This window comes from Ailuropoda melanoleuca, chromosome 5, assembly GCF_002007445.2.
Source record: "Ailuropoda melanoleuca isolate Jingjing chromosome 5, ASM200744v2, whole genome shotgun sequence".
NCBI lineage: Eukaryota > Metazoa > Chordata > Mammalia > Carnivora > Ursidae > Ailuropoda > Ailuropoda melanoleuca.
The window spans coordinates 33,444,133-33,460,929 of NC_048222.1; the positions used below are offsets into that span (position 1 = coordinate 33,444,133).

At 39.7% G+C, this 16,797-nt stretch overlaps 1 protein-coding gene across 1 annotated transcript in view; it reads left to right on the plus strand.

Moving 5' to 3' along the window:
* DNAH8 (dynein axonemal heavy chain 8) overlaps window positions 1-16,797 on the plus strand; it is a 332,098-nt gene that overhangs the window by 116,366 nt on the left and 198,935 nt on the right. The window contains exons 32-37 of the mRNA XM_034660654.1: window positions 7,674-7,873; window positions 10,664-10,817; window positions 12,217-12,380; window positions 14,321-14,423; window positions 15,842-15,946; window positions 16,337-16,498. Coding sequence (XP_034516545.1) covers window positions 7,674-7,873; window positions 10,664-10,817; window positions 12,217-12,380; window positions 14,321-14,423; window positions 15,842-15,946; window positions 16,337-16,498 — 888 coding nt within the window. The remainder of the gene's footprint in view (window positions 1-7,673; window positions 7,874-10,663; window positions 10,818-12,216; window positions 12,381-14,320; window positions 14,424-15,841; window positions 15,947-16,336; window positions 16,499-16,797) is intronic.

Consider the following 16,797-nt stretch of genomic DNA (forward strand, 5'->3'; position numbering starts at 1 on the left):
TTCCATACAAATTTAAGGACTATTTGTTCCAGTTCTTTGAAAAGTGTCCTCGGTATTTTGATCGGGATAGCATTGAAAGTGTAGATTGCTCTGGGTAGGATGGACATTTTAACTATGTTAATTCTTCCAATCCATGAGCATGGAATATTTTTCCATCTTTTTATGTCTTCCTCAATATCTTTCAAAAGTGATCTATAGTTTCTAGCATATAGGTCCNTTCCATACAAATTTAAGGACTATTTGTTCCAGTTCTTTGAAAAATGTCCTCGGTATTTTGATCGGGATAGCATTGAAAGTGTAGATTGCTCTGGGTAGTATGGACATTTTAACTATGTTAATTCTTCCAATCCATGAGCATGGAATATTTTTCCATCTTTTTATGTCTTCCTCAATATCTTTCAAAAGTGATCTATAGTTTCTAGGATATAGGTCCTTTACGTCTCTGGTTAAGTTAATTCCAAGGTAACATATGGTTTTTGGTGCTATTGTAAATGGGATGGATTCCCTAATTTCTCTTTCTTCAGTCTCGTTATTCGTTGGAACGGTTTTCTTAATTTTTTTTAGGATAGTTCATTATTAATGTACAGAAATGCAACTGACTTTTGCATATTGATTTTGTTTTATGCAACTTAATTCATTTATTCTAACAGTTTTTGGTAGGCATCTTTGGAGTTTTCTGTATATAATACCATGTCATCTGTGAATAATGACGGTTTTACCTTACTTCTTTCTTCCTGATTCAGATGATTTTCATTTCTTTCTTGCCTAATTGCTCTGGCTAGGATTTTCAATATTATGTGGAATAAAACTGGTGAGAGTAGGCATCCTTGTCTTGTTCCTGATCTAAAAGCATTGAGTGTGATGTTAGCTGTGGATTTGTCATATATGGCATTATTATTATGTTGAGGTACATTCTTTTCCGTACCTTTGTTGAGTGGTTATATTGTTTACAGGTGTTGAATTTTGTCAAATGCTTTTCTGACATTTGAGGTGATCATGTGATTTTTATCCTTCTTTGCATTAATGTGGTATATCACATTGATTGATCTGTGGATACTGAAACCATCCTTGTATCCCTGGAATAAATTCCAAATAAATTCCAAGGTTATGGTGTGTGATCCTTTTAATGTGTTGTTGAATTCAGTTTGCTAATATTTTATTGAGGATTTTTGCATCTATGTTCATCAGAGATATTGGCCTGTAGTTCACTTTTCTTGTGGTGTCTTTGTCTGGTTTTAGTATCAGGGTACTGCTGGCCTTATAAAATGATTTTGTAAGTGTTCCCTCCCCTCAAGCGTTTGAGAAAATTGGTATCAATTCTTTAAATGTTTGATAGAATTCACCAGCCATCTGGTCCTAGACTTTTGTTTGTTGGAATTTTTTTGATTACTGACTCAGTATTCTTACTAGTAATCAGTCTGTTCAGATTTTCTATTTCTTTATGTTCCAGTCTTGGTAGGTGGTATGTTTCTAGGGACATACCATTTCTTCTGGGTTGTCCAGTTCTTGTGCATGTAATTGCTCATAGTAGTCTCTCATGGCCCTTTCTATTTCTATGGCATTGGTTAATGTCTTCTTTTCATTTCTGATTTTATTTGAGTCCTCTCTTTTTTCTCGTTTGGTCCATCTAAAGTTTTATCTATTTCATCTATATTTTCAAATACCAGCTGTTAGTTTCTTTGGTCTTTTCTATTGTCTTTTTAGTTTCTACTTCACTTATTTCCACTCTGATCTTTGTTATTTCCTTCCTTCTACTAACTGTGGGCTTTGTTTCTTCTTTTTCTGAATTCTTTTAAATATAAATCTGATTGTTTATTTGAAATCTCTCTTCTTTCTTTTTTTTTTTTTTTAAAGATTTTATTTATTTATTTGACACAGATAGAGACAGCCAGTGAGAGAGGGAACACAAGCAGGGGGAATGGGAGAGGAAGAAGCAGGCTCACAGCAGAGGAGCCTGATGTGGGGCTCGATCCCGCAACGCCGGGATCACGCCCTGAGCCGAAGGCAGATGCCCAACCGCTGTGCCACCCAGGTGCCCCAAAATCTCTCTTCTTTCTTAATGTAAGCATTTATCCTTTTGAACTTCCTTATTAGAACTGCTTTCACTGCATCCCATAAGTTTTGGTATGTTGTATTTCCATTTTTATTTGTCTCAAGGAATCATTTCTCTTTTGATTGCTTTCTTTGAGCCATTAGTTCTTCAGTAGCACATTATTTAATCTCCACATGTTGGTGAATTTTCCAGTTTTCTTCTTGTAATTGCTTTCTAGTTTCATACCATTGTCATTGGAAAAGATGCTTGACATGGTTTCAGTTTTCTTAAATTTATTGGGACTTATTTTGTGGCCTAACATGTGATCTGTCCTGGAGAATGTTCCATGTGCACTTAAGAGGAACGTGTATTCTGTTGCTTTTATATGAAATGTTCTACATATGTCTAAGTTCATCTCATCTAATGTGTCATTTAAGGCCACTGTTTTCTTACTGATCATCTGTCTGAATGATCTATCTATTGATGAAAGTAGGGTATTAAGTTCCCCTACTACTATTGTATTGCTGCCAATTTCTTCTTTTCAGTCTGTTAGTATTTTCTTTATATATTTGGGTGCTCCTATGTTGGGTGCATAAATATTTATGAAATTATATCCTCTTGTTAGTTTGACCCCTTTATCATTATCTAATGATAATGTCTGTTATTAAAGTTTTTGTCTTAATTTTGTCTTATATAATTATAAATACCCCAACTTTGTTTGGTTTCCATTTGCACGGATAAATCTTTTTCCATTTCTTCATTTTCAGTCTGTGTGTTCCTACATCTGAACTGAGTCTCTTGTAGGTAGCATATAGATGGGTATTGTTTTTGTTTTTTTTTAATCCATTCAGTTCCTCTTTTTTTTTTTTTTAGAATTTAGCCCATTTACATATAAAGGAATTATTAATAAGTATGTACCTATTGCCATTTTGTTGATCATTTTATGGCTCTTTTGTAATTCCTTTGCTCCTGTCTTGCTCTTTTTTTGTTATTTAATTATTTTCTGTAGTGGTATGCTTTATCTTTTGTGTATCTATTGTAGGTTTTTGCTTTGTGGTACCATGAGGCTTATATATAACAACTTATATTTATAGCAGTCTATTTTAAGTTGATAACTGAAGTTTGAATGCATTCTAAAGCTCTGCGTTTTTACTTCTCCCTACCACATTTTGTTTTTGATGTCACAGTTTAAATCTTTTTATCTTTGTATCCATTGACATATATTGTAATTATAGGTAGCTTTATTACATTTGTCTTTTAACCTTCATACTGGCTTTTTAAGTAATTAACTTACCACCTTTACAACATTAGATTATTCTGAATTTTACTGTATATTTACTTTTACCAGTGAGATCTACACTTTCATATATTTCCTGTTACTAATTAACACTGTTTCATTTTAGCCTAAAGAAGTCCCTTTAACATTTCTTGTAACGCTTGTCTAGTGGTGATGAACTCCTTTAGTTTTGGCTTATCTGGAAAACTCTTTATCTTTCCTTTGATTCTGAAGGACAGCTTTTCCAGGTAGGGTATTCATGATGACTTTTTTTTTTCCTTTCATCATTTTGAATATATTGTGCTCCTCTCTTGTGGCCTGCAAAGTTTCTGCTGAAAAATCTGCTGTTAGTCTTGTGGGCATACCCTTGTACATAACAAGTTGGTTTTCTCTTGATACTTTTATGGTTTTCTCTTTGTTTTTAACTTTTGACACTTTAATTATAGTGCCTTGGTGTGAGTCTCTCTCTTGGGTTCATCTATTTTGAAAGTCTCTGGGCTTCCTAGATCTGGATGTCTGTTTCTTCCCCCAGTTTAGGGAAGTTTTCAGCCATTATTTCTTCAAATAAGTTTTCTGCCCTCTTCTCTTTCTGGGACTCCTATAACATGAATGTTGGCCTACGTGTTCTGGAAGTCCCTTAAGTTGTCTTCACATTTTTCATTCTTTTTTTCTTTTTGCTCTGGTTGGGTAAGGTCTGCTGCCCTGTCTTCAAGTTCATGATCCTTTCTTGTGCTTTATGTAGTCTGGTATTTAACCCCTTTATTGTGCTTTTCAGTTCTGTGACTGTATTCTTCAGCTCCATGACTTCTATTTGGTACTTTTAAATATTTTCTTTCTCTTTGTTGAAATTCTACCTTTGTTCATGCATTGTTCTCCTGAACTTGGTGGATTTTTTTATGACCATTATTTTGAGTTCTTTATCTGGCAAATCACTCATCTCTGTTTCATTAAAGTCTTTTTCTGAGGTTGTAACTTGTTTTATTTAGACCATATTCCTGTTTCTTCATTTTACTTTCCTCCTTGTGTTGGTGTTTATGCATTATATAAAACAGCAACCTCTCCCAGTCATGAAGGAGTGGCCTTGTATAGGAGATGAAGCTTGTCCTTCAAGCCTGCCCTAGCTCTTGGTTGTCTCTTAAACCTTTGTGTTTGTCCCAATAGTCTACTTTATCTTTAGGTGCTCCCACTAACTGAAGATGTAACAAGACCTGTCAGGCCCCAAAGTGGAGGATCTCAGTCAGTACCTAGATTTAGGCTGATTGGAAGCTATATCCTTAGGCAGCAACTTTTGAAGTATACAATATGGGGCACCTGGGTGGCTCAGTTGGTTAAGCAACTGCCTTTGGCTCAGGTCATGATCCTGGAGTCCCAGGATTGAGCCCTGCATCAGGCTCTCTGCTTCATGGGGAGTCTGCTTCTCCCTCTGACCCTCCCTCCCTCGTGCTCTCTCTCTCTCAAATAAATAAAATCTTTAAAAAAAAAATGAAGTATGCAATATGCCTCTTTTAAGGGAACACTAGGAGATGGGCATTTATGTCTGTTCTCTCTGCACTGAACCCTGGAATGATAGCCAGTTAAGAACTTTCTTTGTTTGCTACTGTTCTGTTGACCCATGAACACAAGCCCCACTGGTCACCAGAGTCACGCTATCAAGGGATGTGCCTTTTGGGTGACAGCCACAAATGCCGGGGTGCCAGTTGTTTACACAAGCTCCTTTGTTGGAGATGCCAGCATTTGGGAGCATGGCATAAGGAGTCTGAAGATAGCACTCGCCCATCAAAGTCTCTGGAGAGGATTAGAGTTGACCCTTGGATGTATGTTTAATTAGAAGCCTGCTTCTCAGGCCAGAGCTTGTGAAGATAAAGCAATAGGCTTTCACAGTAAGAAACCGGGCATTTCAGTCTGATGTCTCAGCCCTGGGGGTAGGTAGCTCATTAAGAACTTTCCCCCCATTTATTATAGTCCTGTGGCAAACCTCATTTGCCATCAGAATCAGGTGATCAAGAGATGTCTCCTGGGTGGCAGCTACCAAAAACCAGAGTGCCAGACATGTGCATAAGGTACTTTCTGGGAGATATCGGTGACCTGGAGTGAGGCAGAGGGACAGTGCAACAGTGGTGCCCACCAGCCTCTGTCTTCAGAGAGTATTTCAGTAGGCCCCTAGTTGTGTGAAATGAGATGCCTGCCCCTCAGGCAGAAGCTCTAAGATAAGCAAATAGGCCTTTTTCACAGAAAGCCTGGGCAGTTTCAGTGGGTTGCCTCTGTGCTAGACACTGGGGTATAGCCATATATGTCTATGCAAACCGTTTATAAGGGCTTACCACATTTCCCCCTGCTCCCCCCTGCCCCCCGCCCGCACCACCAGAGCCCTCAGGCCTGGGCTTCATCTCCACCCACTGCTTTGTGTAGCTTTCCACTTCCAGTTCATGGGGATTTTTGGTTTTTAAGCCTATTTTAAGGCTCTGTTTTCTACTTTCTCTGCATTTTACCTATTATTCTATATTTTTGAAGGTGAGGAACTGTACCATGTGACTGTGGAAATCTCTCATATATATGATTTTGAGTGTTCTGCCTCTTCTTTTCCACTTATTTTTTTTTCTTATTAAAGATTTTATTTATTTATTTGAGAGAGAGAGAGCAGAGAGCACAAGTGGGGGTGTGGGGAAGAGGGGCAGAAGGAGAGGGAGAAGCACGCTTCCCACTGAGCAGGGAGCCTGACTCAGGGCTTGATCCCAGGACCCTGGGATCACGACCTGAGCCAAAGGCAGATGCTTAACCCACTGAACCACCGAGGTGCCCCATCTCCTTCTCCCCTTCTTTTTTTTTTTTTTTAAAGATTTTATTTATTTATTTAACAGAGATAGAGGCAGCGCGAGAGAGGGAACACAAGCAGGGGGAGTGGGAGAGGAAGAAGCAGGCTCATAGCAGAGGAGCCTGATGTGGGGCTCGATCCCATAACGCCCGGATCACGCCCTGAGTTGAAGGCAGACGCTTAACGACTGCGCCACCCAGGCGCCCCTCCTTCTCCCCTTCTTAACAACACATGTACACCAGAAATTTTGTTTTCAAATAATGTTGTCCTATTTATAAATGTCATTCGTATACTTGAAGGAAGGAAATAAAGGAAATGAAGAATTGAAAAAGAACTTTGGTGCCCATTTCATTCTTTTAAGTAGGTTTTACACTTAAGAATATAATCATTTAGGGGGGTGCCTGGGTGGCGCAGTCATTAAACGTCTGCCTTCGGCTCAGGGCATGATCCCGGCATTCTGGGATCGAGCCCCACATCAGGCTCCTCCTCTGGGAGCCTGCTTCTTCCTCTCCCGCTCCCCCTGCTTGTGTTCCCTCTCTCGCTGTCTGTCTCTCTCTGTCAAATAAATAAATAAAATCTTCAAAAAAAAAATATAACCATTTATAAGCTGTGCTTTGAAAACTTCATTTTATAGTTCCAAGGAATTCTAAGGTTCAGTTATGATTTATACCCAAAACAGATTCTTAGTGCTGTGCATGCCAGTGTATCCTGTTTGCTCTGCTCTGCATGTCCTGCTGTTAGCCAAGCTGGATTCCTCCTGTCCCTGGACTTACTGCCTCTAAAGGATCTCTTTCCCCTCACTGTAGAATGCCTGCCCCCACACCCACTGGAATCCCACTCAGTCTCAGATGCTCCTTCCTCAATCAGGCCTTCCCTCCTAATTGCAGGCAGAAGTCTTTTCTCCCTCTTCAGAACTCACAAGTCATACCACTCTAAGGACATTTATTACATGCTACTTTATATTATGATTATTTGTGGAAATACCTTACACCTTTCAATTCCTTCCCATCTCTGAGATGGGCATGGTAGCGAAAATATGTTACTTTTATTTTCCCCTGTGAGGCTTTCATATCAAGGACTCTCAGAAAAACAGGAAAAATTATAAGAAAAAATAGAATGACTTTTAAGCCAATGAGATATTCATATTAGGGCCAGAACAGGCTAGAATACAGCAATGATTCTATGTTACATTGAAGAGTTTGAAGGACTCCCCCCCCCATGTATTCTCCCTTGTTTCTCATAACAACCTGTTGAGATACAGCAGCTGTGATTATCTCCATTTTGGCCAAAAAGCTCCAATTATAAATGTAATCAAGAAACATGAAGATTTAAGTTCTATTATTGCATGTATATGGTTCCATAGAAGAACTAGTAGTCAGATGGTCAGAAAGTTCTGGTTTGAACTTGTAACACAATGATCACAAGCCTTGGTTTCCTTGGCCACAAAATGACTAAATGACTTGTAGGTTCAAGCTCGAAAATTCTATGATTTTTGAAGACACTTAATTTGTAATTGAAAATGTCATGACATATTCTTTGATCTGCCTTTGAAGGATATTTGCATATCTGCCATTAAGGAGAAGGATATTGAAGCTAAGCTGACTCAGGTGATTGAAAACTGGACCAACCAGAACTTGAGTTTTGCAGCATTTAAGGGAAAGGGAGAGCTTCTTCTCAAAGGAACTGAATCAGGAGAAATTATCACCTTGATGGAGGATAGTTTAATGGTCTTAGGTTCCTTACTGAGCAACAGGTAATTTTATACTTTGGGGGGAAGGTCTTAATTTGGTTTTTGGGTTATAAAATACTTGGCGAAAGCCCAATTTTGCAGCTGTGAGGTAACACAAGATTCTGACCTCAAGAGCTCATTCTTGTCTGTCCTTAAATGAGCTACCTATTTTCCCTAACAATCATGGCCTCTGTCTCTTCTTTATGGTACTCATCTCTTCTTACTGTTTTTCCATAATAATTACTCTCCTCCATATTGGCAGCTTACCTCTCAAACATCTTGGTTCCCCACTGAGAGGACCTATTCATTTCATTTTCTTACTCTTTGGTTCTAACAATTTGTCATCTTTGCCCTTCTTGGCTAACCCTGCTCAAGTATTCACCCAATGACCCAGGAAAAGTTAGGGGCTTGTTACATAAACACTTCGTGCATTTTTTATGGGGAAAAGTGGCTATCTGTGTGCTGGGTTTACTGTGTCCTAAGTGAGACGGCCTGTCCACCATTGGATTACTGAACCAGCTGGAAGGTGACTGTGACCTTGAGTGCAGCTTTCGGAAATGGGACTCAGATTAAGTATACCGTCAGCTCTTAATCTGGGCATTAGCAACCTCTAATCCCCTAGCTGACTGTGCAGTAATTCTCAACCATTCTTCACTTTAACACATCTAAGAAATATATCACAACCCCATCATTAGCAGAATCAATGTCTGGGGTACATGGGAATTCTAATATCCCTTGTCCAGGTTGGAATCACTGATCAATGAATCATATCCTACATGACCCCTGGTCCCAAAAGCAGTCTTGCATTTGGATAATGTACTAATTTCAAAGCTCCTAGTTCTGGGAGTTCTGGGTTGACTTGCTAGGGTTAAGATCCTAGGTACATCTGCTTTCAGGGAATCTGAATAATCCTGGCAAAGGTGACGTTTGGATATTCAGTGATTCTTAGACTTTATGGGATACTGTTTCCATGGTTCATAGCAAATTTTGCCATGCTGATTTCCTGAATGATGACCTTTTGAAGAAAGGCTGTGGATTCACCTGAACAGTGCCTGTAGCCAAAGAATTCGGGATTTGAAGGCTTTCCTAGTTTCATACTTAACTTGGATTTAGCCTGATTAGTATAATACTTATTTATAGTACTAGCAAACGCAGTGCTGAGGCAGTGCCTGCTGGGTCTCTAGGGTTACCTGGATGTGACTTCAGGAGGAAATTGTATATCTCCATGGGTGAGACTTGACTCCAGATAGTGCCTGGATGGTGACACTTTGCTAGTGGATTCCCGGTTGATCTATAGGAGTGCCTATCAGTCATGACAGGTTCCACCATCCAAAGCTGGGCAATGACCAAAGGACAGAAACTGGCTATGCCAGATCTTATTTCAAGTCTCCCTTTTTCATGTTGGGAAGTTATACACCATCAAAGATGACTCTTTTTTTTTCTCCATGCAGGACCAGTTTTGGCCTCAAATATCTAGGTGCTTCAATCCCCTGAAAGTGTCCATCCATACCATCTTAGTGTGCATGTCTTAATTTTGAAGATGCTTGTAGTATATTGACTTCTTCTGGCTCTAGGGTGATGGCCAGATGGCCAGTATAAACTGGGTGTTGAGTCAAATGCCTCTTACTGCCTGAATAGTTCACCTATCTCCTTGGGGCAAATTTTTTTTTTTTTAAGATTTTATTTATTTATTCGACAGAGAGCCACCAGCGAGAAAGGGAACACAAGCAGGGGGAGTGGGAGAGGAAGAGGCAGGCTCATAGCGGAGGAGCCTGATATGGGGCTCGATCCCATAACGCCGGGATCACGCCCTGAGCCGAAGGCAGACGCTTAACCGCTGTGCCACCCAGGCGCCCCCTTGGGGCAATTTTTATATAACTCCCTTTATACCTCCATGTATAGCGTGGGCTTCTAGAGAAGCTATGGGTTGCATTCAGGCGTCAGACTATACCCAGAAGAACCCCCTTCTGTATGTGAGCACCTTCAAGTCACCCCGCCCTGGATCAAGAAGAGTTTGAAGAACCTTGTCAGTAAGTGCCGCTCACCAGCAATATCACTACACCACATTGAAACTACTTGTCATTACCACAAATCATCAGCTTCTTAAGCCAACTATAGGTAATTGGGTCCTTTCCCGGGATCTTCTAATCACTTCTTGCATGACATCGCCTGTATGTCTTGTCTTTCTTGGCTCTGCCAGCTTTCTGGACACCTCAAATTCTCATGAACTCTGCAGCTAGCCCTGATGTTGAGAAAACAGGAAGCATGCTATTTGGGGGCAGCTATTCTCGATCTTTAACACTGTAGAATGTAGGCACAGTGCCTGGTGGAATTAGCAGTCTGTGGGTGAGAAGAGCATATCTGTAGGTGGACATCAACCCTCAATCTTGATGTTGGCCTTGTCGTAATAGTTTCACAGATCAGGAACAGTGCCCTATGTGTTATTCTTGCAGGCAGCGTTCACTTGGATTTGTTTCACAGAAGTCTTGTAAAAACACCTTATTCCTTGCCTTCCCTTTCCTCCCAGAAACAACCAGCACAGTTCCTTTGCGGGACCTCCATGTCACAAAACTTGGCCCATCTTCCTGGTCTGTGACTGATATGCAGAAACAAGTAAAATCGCTATAATGATAGGAGTTTCACTCCTAGAAAAGCAAATATCTCATTAGCTGTGTGAAACTTATAAGGAACTGTCTTTTAGGAAAAAAAATGTTTAATTCCAAAGGAATATTTCTCCTTTAATTTACTTTGTTAGGCTGTATTATTTTCTGCATCATCCTTAAAATATAATATTTTCCCATTTTTACTTTTTAGATACAATGCTCCATTTAAAAAAACTATTCAGAATTGGGTGTATAAATTGTCCACTTCCTCAGATATAATTGAAGAGTGGCTAGTAGTCCAGAACCTTTGGGTTTATCTTGAAGCTGTCTTCGTAGGTGGAGATATTGCCAAACAGCTACCTCAGGTAAGTATGGTTTTTGTAACTACTGATGGTACAGTTTGATGTGTGTTGTCTATATGTCTCTGTAGAAGTCTTTACAAAGACATATAGCTGTATCTTGATTATTTAAACCAGGGTTGGCGATCTCTGGCCCACGCACCTGTTTTTGTAAGTAAGTTTTATTAAAACACAGCCATATCTATTCATTTATGTTCTATGGCTGCTTAGCATTGCAACAGCAAAGTTTAGTAGTTTTAACAGAGACCATATGGCCTGCAAAGCCTAAAATATTTACTATCCAGCCCCTTCGCAAAATAAATTTAAAAAATGCCCTGATTTCTTAATTAACATTAGTAGAAAGAAGAAACTCATATATTTTCAAATCTCCAGGTTGTCTGAGGATGTGAGGTACATTCAAATATGGTACTATTAAATTATAGTCATTCACCTCTTCTAAGAGGTAACCTTATAACCGTCCTCTGAGAGTAGAATTAAAATTAATCTGAATTGTGTAAGCACAAAAGAACTATTAGTAAATTGACCAGTAACAGATCAGACATATACCATGGGGCAAAAAAACAGCTTTAAGAAGCCTTTAACAAAAAACTTTAAAACAGCTTTATTTGGGTCTTTTAAATACATAAACTTGCTAATGGCTTTATTCTATGAAGGTAACGTCCCTCTTATCAAATTAAGCCTGCTCTTTCTGAATTTCTATAAATACAGGATCTAAATAAATTAAAAATCAAGGATAAAAGGCTCTTGAAAATGGCTCATTTCCCTTTGTAACGCAGTTTTTACACATAATTCTTTTCTTTTTCAATCAGAAAGTTGCATTGTTTTTAAAAAAATGCCCTTAAAAGTTTTAAAAGAGGAAAGATTATGCCATTTCTAGAGGCATTTTTGCAATTGAATGCAAAGCTTAATATCATCCATAGTAAATAGAGAAATTTCATTTGCAAAAATGTAAATGAAGCTTTGTTTTGGGGTTTTGCCGTTTTGTTTTTTTTTTTCTTTTTCCTGGGGTATTTTTGAGCTGTAATTATTCAGAGGATCTTGAGATCAAATTATTTTCATGCTTCTTCGGTTTGCTCATCAAACCAAACACCTGGGGTGCTGAAAGACTGGATTTGAGCTTTAAGTTGATAGCTTTGCAAATCAATCATGTGGCGTTTTGAAAAATGTATTAAGTGTAAGAAAACAAGCGATAAGCCCCATTTTGACAAAACAGTATCTCAATAAGCAGTTTTATGACTTCGGGTTTTTGTTGTCCAGAATTAACTCAGATGAAAAAAAATTGCTCCTCTGAATTATGTAGACTGAGAACTAACAGAAGTGGGTCTGAGGAACTCTAGGAAATTCCAAAATGAAGACTTTGCTTTATTCAAATGCTAATTTTTACTGACTAGGAGTTTGTTTTTAGGAAGCAAAGCGGTTTCAGAATATTGACAAGTCATGGATAAAAATAATGCAGCGAGCTCACGAGAACCCCAATGTGATCAGTTGCTGTGTTGGAGATGAAACCATGGGGCAACTTTTACCTCATTTGCATGAACAGTTGGAAGTATGTCAGAAGTCACTCACAGGGTAAGAGCCGAAGTTTTAAGTTTCCTCTCATTTTACGTGTGATGGTGTTTTATCCCAAACAAGTAAATAATGTTGATGACATTTCTGGTTCGGTAGGTGATGAGGTTATGGAATACAGGTGAGGTTCAGTGGGGTGGAATCCGGAGCCGACAACCAAGAAAGAATTCTTGGGGCGTCTTTGGGGCAAAATTGGTGGTTTATTAAAGCACGGGGACAGGACCCGTGGGCCGAAAGAGCTGCTGCCCTGTGATGTGAGGGGTGGCTGATTATATACTATGGGGTTGGGGGAGGTAAGGAAAAAGGGAAGTTGAGGAAAAACTTTCACGTGTTAAAGAAGATTCACAGGATACCGGAGGCCTTGCGGATTGTCAAGTTAAGGTGGTTTTGCCCTCTAGCAAGGCATTAACATGAAGATGGTTGGGAACTTCCTGGAGGCTGCAGATTATAAGGACATTTAATTGTATCTACATTCCCTTCCGGAAGCTAGGTTATTGGTAGAAATGCTTCATTCTTGTAAACTGCTAAAGACATTTGTAAAACTGAGGGACACTTAAGTCTTGCAGGGTTGTGGTATCTATAGGTTAACTGTTTCTTTGTCCTTAGGGGAAGCCAGGAGTGCCTGAGGAATGTCACCTACATCCCATGGGGGGGGTTTGCGGAGTGTCAGTTTCTGCTTTGTCCTCAGCTTGCCTTCTGTTCCCTCATCATCAGCACCTTCTGAAGGTGCTAACAGAGAATCTTTTCTTGCCTCTCCAAGCTTCTGGTGGCTCTAGGAATTCCTTGGCTTGTGGCTGCGTAACTCAGATCTGTCTTTGCTGTCCTTCTCCTCTTCTTCCTGTGTGTCTCTTGTGAGGACTCTTGTGACAGGATTTAGGACTCATCTGGATGATCCAGGATTCTGTTTTCTCAAGACCCTTAACGTCAAAACATCTACAGCGACCCTTTTCTCAAATAAGGCTACATGTACTCTTTCCAGGGAACAGGGCAAGAACATGTCTTCTGGGGGACTACCATTCAACCCCCTACAGACATGGAGTAGAGATGTACACTAAGCGAGCAATTAACCAGAGAAATTCACGGATGGTTTTATTAAAAACCAGTTCATTCTCAATTTTCGTTTGAAATAGAGTTATGGTATATCCTAGTTTGTCCAAGTTATGCCTCTGTCCCGACTTCATGGCTAGTTGTTCCCCCCAGCGCTCCCCCAGTATCCTGGTTTCGAGATAATTATGTGTTCATCAATACATCTAGTTCACAGTACACCTAGAAAGGTCACCGTTATGTGATTTGAAGTGGGGGTTCATGAGCAAATGGCCAAGAAAGAATTCTTGAGACGGTTTTTGGTGCAAGAAGGTGACTTTATTAAAGCACGGGGACAGGAGCAGTGGGTAGAAAGAGATTGTGAGGAGCAATTGATTATATAGGTGGCGGAGGTAAAGACAAAGGAAGCTTTCAAAAGGATTTTCATATGGTAAAGAAGACTTACTAATAGGATCCTGGCTATTGTCAAGCTAAGGTGGTTTTTTCCTCTAGCAAGGCATTAACATTAAGACAGTTGGGAGTTCTTGGAGGAATGTTATACTCTGCCTGTCTCAAGTATTTGTCAATGGGCTGCCAAGTTATAAGGAAATTTAATTTTATCTATATTTCCTTTTGCCTTTGTTCTCCACATCAACAGGAGGGCTCTTGAGAAAGAAGACCATAGGTGATGGAGCAGGCTCTCTCTGAATCCCTTTCCTATTTCTACTTGCTTTCCCAAATGCCATCCCTGACAGAGCACAGACTTTGGTTTTAACCAAACATTTCAGAGGCAAATTGGAAATGACTGTAGGTGTTTGGTATTATCTTATTGAAGATGTTAGAGATTGTGTCTTGGCTAAAAAAACCCCAAAAATTAATAATTCAGAAAAAGTCATTTGGTAACATGACTTTATTTAAAGGTATTTGGAGAAGAAGCGATTACTATTTCCAAGATTCTTCTTTGTATCTGATCCAGTTCTCCTGGAAATTCTTGGACAAGCCAGTGATTCCCACACCATACAGGTATAATCTTAAAATCTAATACCTAAATTGCTTTTTTACACTGCATACATAATAAAAATGAAGATAGCATCTTAATAGCACAGGCAGGAGTGTGTTAAAATTATGTTGAGGATAAAGTGTCCTATTTTCTGTGTATTCTGAGCTCATCAACCTGAGGCAAGAGTCACTGATTATGCAACTCAACAACTGAGTGACCTTACCCAGCTTCTTAATTTTCCCATGCCTCAGTTTCCTCATCTGTAAAATAGGGATGTTAATGGTTCCCACCTCATAGAACTCATAGGATTGTCATAGGATTACATGAGATCATGCACTGGAAAGTATCTAGAACCACATTATGAGCTCACTTAATGTAATTCATTATTGTGAGTATTTTAGTCTAAATATTCTTAGATCAAATGGAGATCGTGGTTTGGATTTCTCCAAATCCAAGTGCTTCTCAAGTGTTTTTAGCCATTTTCAAGGCCCATACTTCCAGGAAGAAGAGAAAAACTACAAAAAACCAGGTGTGGGAGGCACTGAAACACCCTATCCCAGGAGGGTTGCGTTTGGCAAACTGGGAAGCCACTACTAACGTCTTCCGCGTTGGTTTCCAGGGAACTGTGGGGAAGAAAAAGAAAGGAGGGAAGTCAAAGCTGTGTCAGGCAGAGAGAGAACCACGAGAGAAGCACAACGGAGCTGTGTCTGGGAGGGACTTGGGTAGGGACCGCTGGGTTCAGTCTCCATGTGGAGGAAGGCGACAGTCTTAGTGATGGGGTTTCGGAATATAGGTGAGGTTCAGCGGGGTGGAGTCCGGAGCCGACGACCAAGAAAAAGAGACGTATTTTGCAAAATGGTGGTTTATTAAAGAATGGGGACAGGATCCATGGGCAGAAAGAGCCCCGGGTTGTGAGGGGTGGCTGATTATATACTATGGGGTTGGGGGAGGTAAGGAAAAAGGGAGGTTTCAAAAGGATTTTCATGTGTTAAAGAAGACTCACAGGATACCTGAGGCCTTGCCATTGTCAAGTTAAGGTTGGTTTTCCCTCTAGCAAGGCATTAACCTGAAGATAGTTGGGAACTTCCTAGAGGAACATCATATATTGTACCTAGGAGTGGGGGTGGGGGGAGGCTGCAGGGTGTAGGCTTAGGCTTTGCCTTCAGCTTGCCTTCTGTTCCCTCATCATTAGTCCAGCCTCCATAGCAGAATAAGGGCATTTGCAGGAAACAGGCTTTAGGGCTGGATCTTAAAAAGTGGGCCTCCAAGTCAACTGGGGGTCAAAGTACTGTTTTGTTTATTTCTTTATTTGTTGACACAATGAAGTAAATTCTTAATTTCTTACAAAGTCAATACATGTTAAGGCTTTTAAAAACATCTCAGTGGCTTTTGTATTTAGTCTCATGTATGATGCTTTTGCTCTGTCTTGTACTTCCCGTAGCCACATCTCCCTGCAGTGTCTGACAACATAAACGAGGTGACATTTCATGCAAAAGACTACGATCGTATCCTGGCCGTCATATCAAGAGAAGGAGAAAAAATTATTGTAATTTAACTTGGTTAAAATTTTGGTATTTGGATTTCTTCAAAAACTTAGGTTGAGGAGAATGCAATTCTCTTTTGAACAAAAGAGAGTGGGGGAGGCGGGTGGACTTGGGTGCTAGTCCTGTCACCTGGCTTGTTTACAAACTAGTTTGGATGATTTGTTTGATTTCTCTGAGACTTGTTTGTCATCTCTAAGATGAAAATTTTAGACCAGATGATGTTTCTAGTTCCTTCTACCTACAGTATCAGTTGATTTTTCTCGTGTTTTAAATATACTGTGTAAAATTATTTGCTTTGCATTGAGGTACTATGATTTATCAAGTGAAGTGTGACACTTGTAAAAATAGGAAATTATCATCGATTTGTAATATATCTGTAATATATTTTTTAGTTGGATAGTCCTGTTATGGCCAAAGGTCCTGTAGAGATTTGGCTCATGGATTTGTTAAAAACGCAGATGTCGTCCCTACATAATATAATTAGATCTGCATTCTACCAAATCAGCGATTCAGGATTTCAACTCTTACCTTTCCTCAATCACTTCCCAGCACAGGTGAGAATATATGTTTAAATAATGGAAATAAGGGGGAAAGATACTCAGGAAGCAGTTGGCCTTGATGGTGTGATAGCCTTTGTAGCTCTGAACTAGCTAGGGAGGCCTTCCCACCCTCAGCTGCCATCTACCTACTTGTCCACCTGCACCATTCTCGGCCAACCCATCCCATTCCCCAGAAGAGGATTTGCCACTCTTCTCCCATCATTAAGATTAACACTAAGACTAAAGTCGCTAATGGAAAATTTCATCTTATATATAAAATACACCTATCTGTATATAAAAGACATCTATCTATG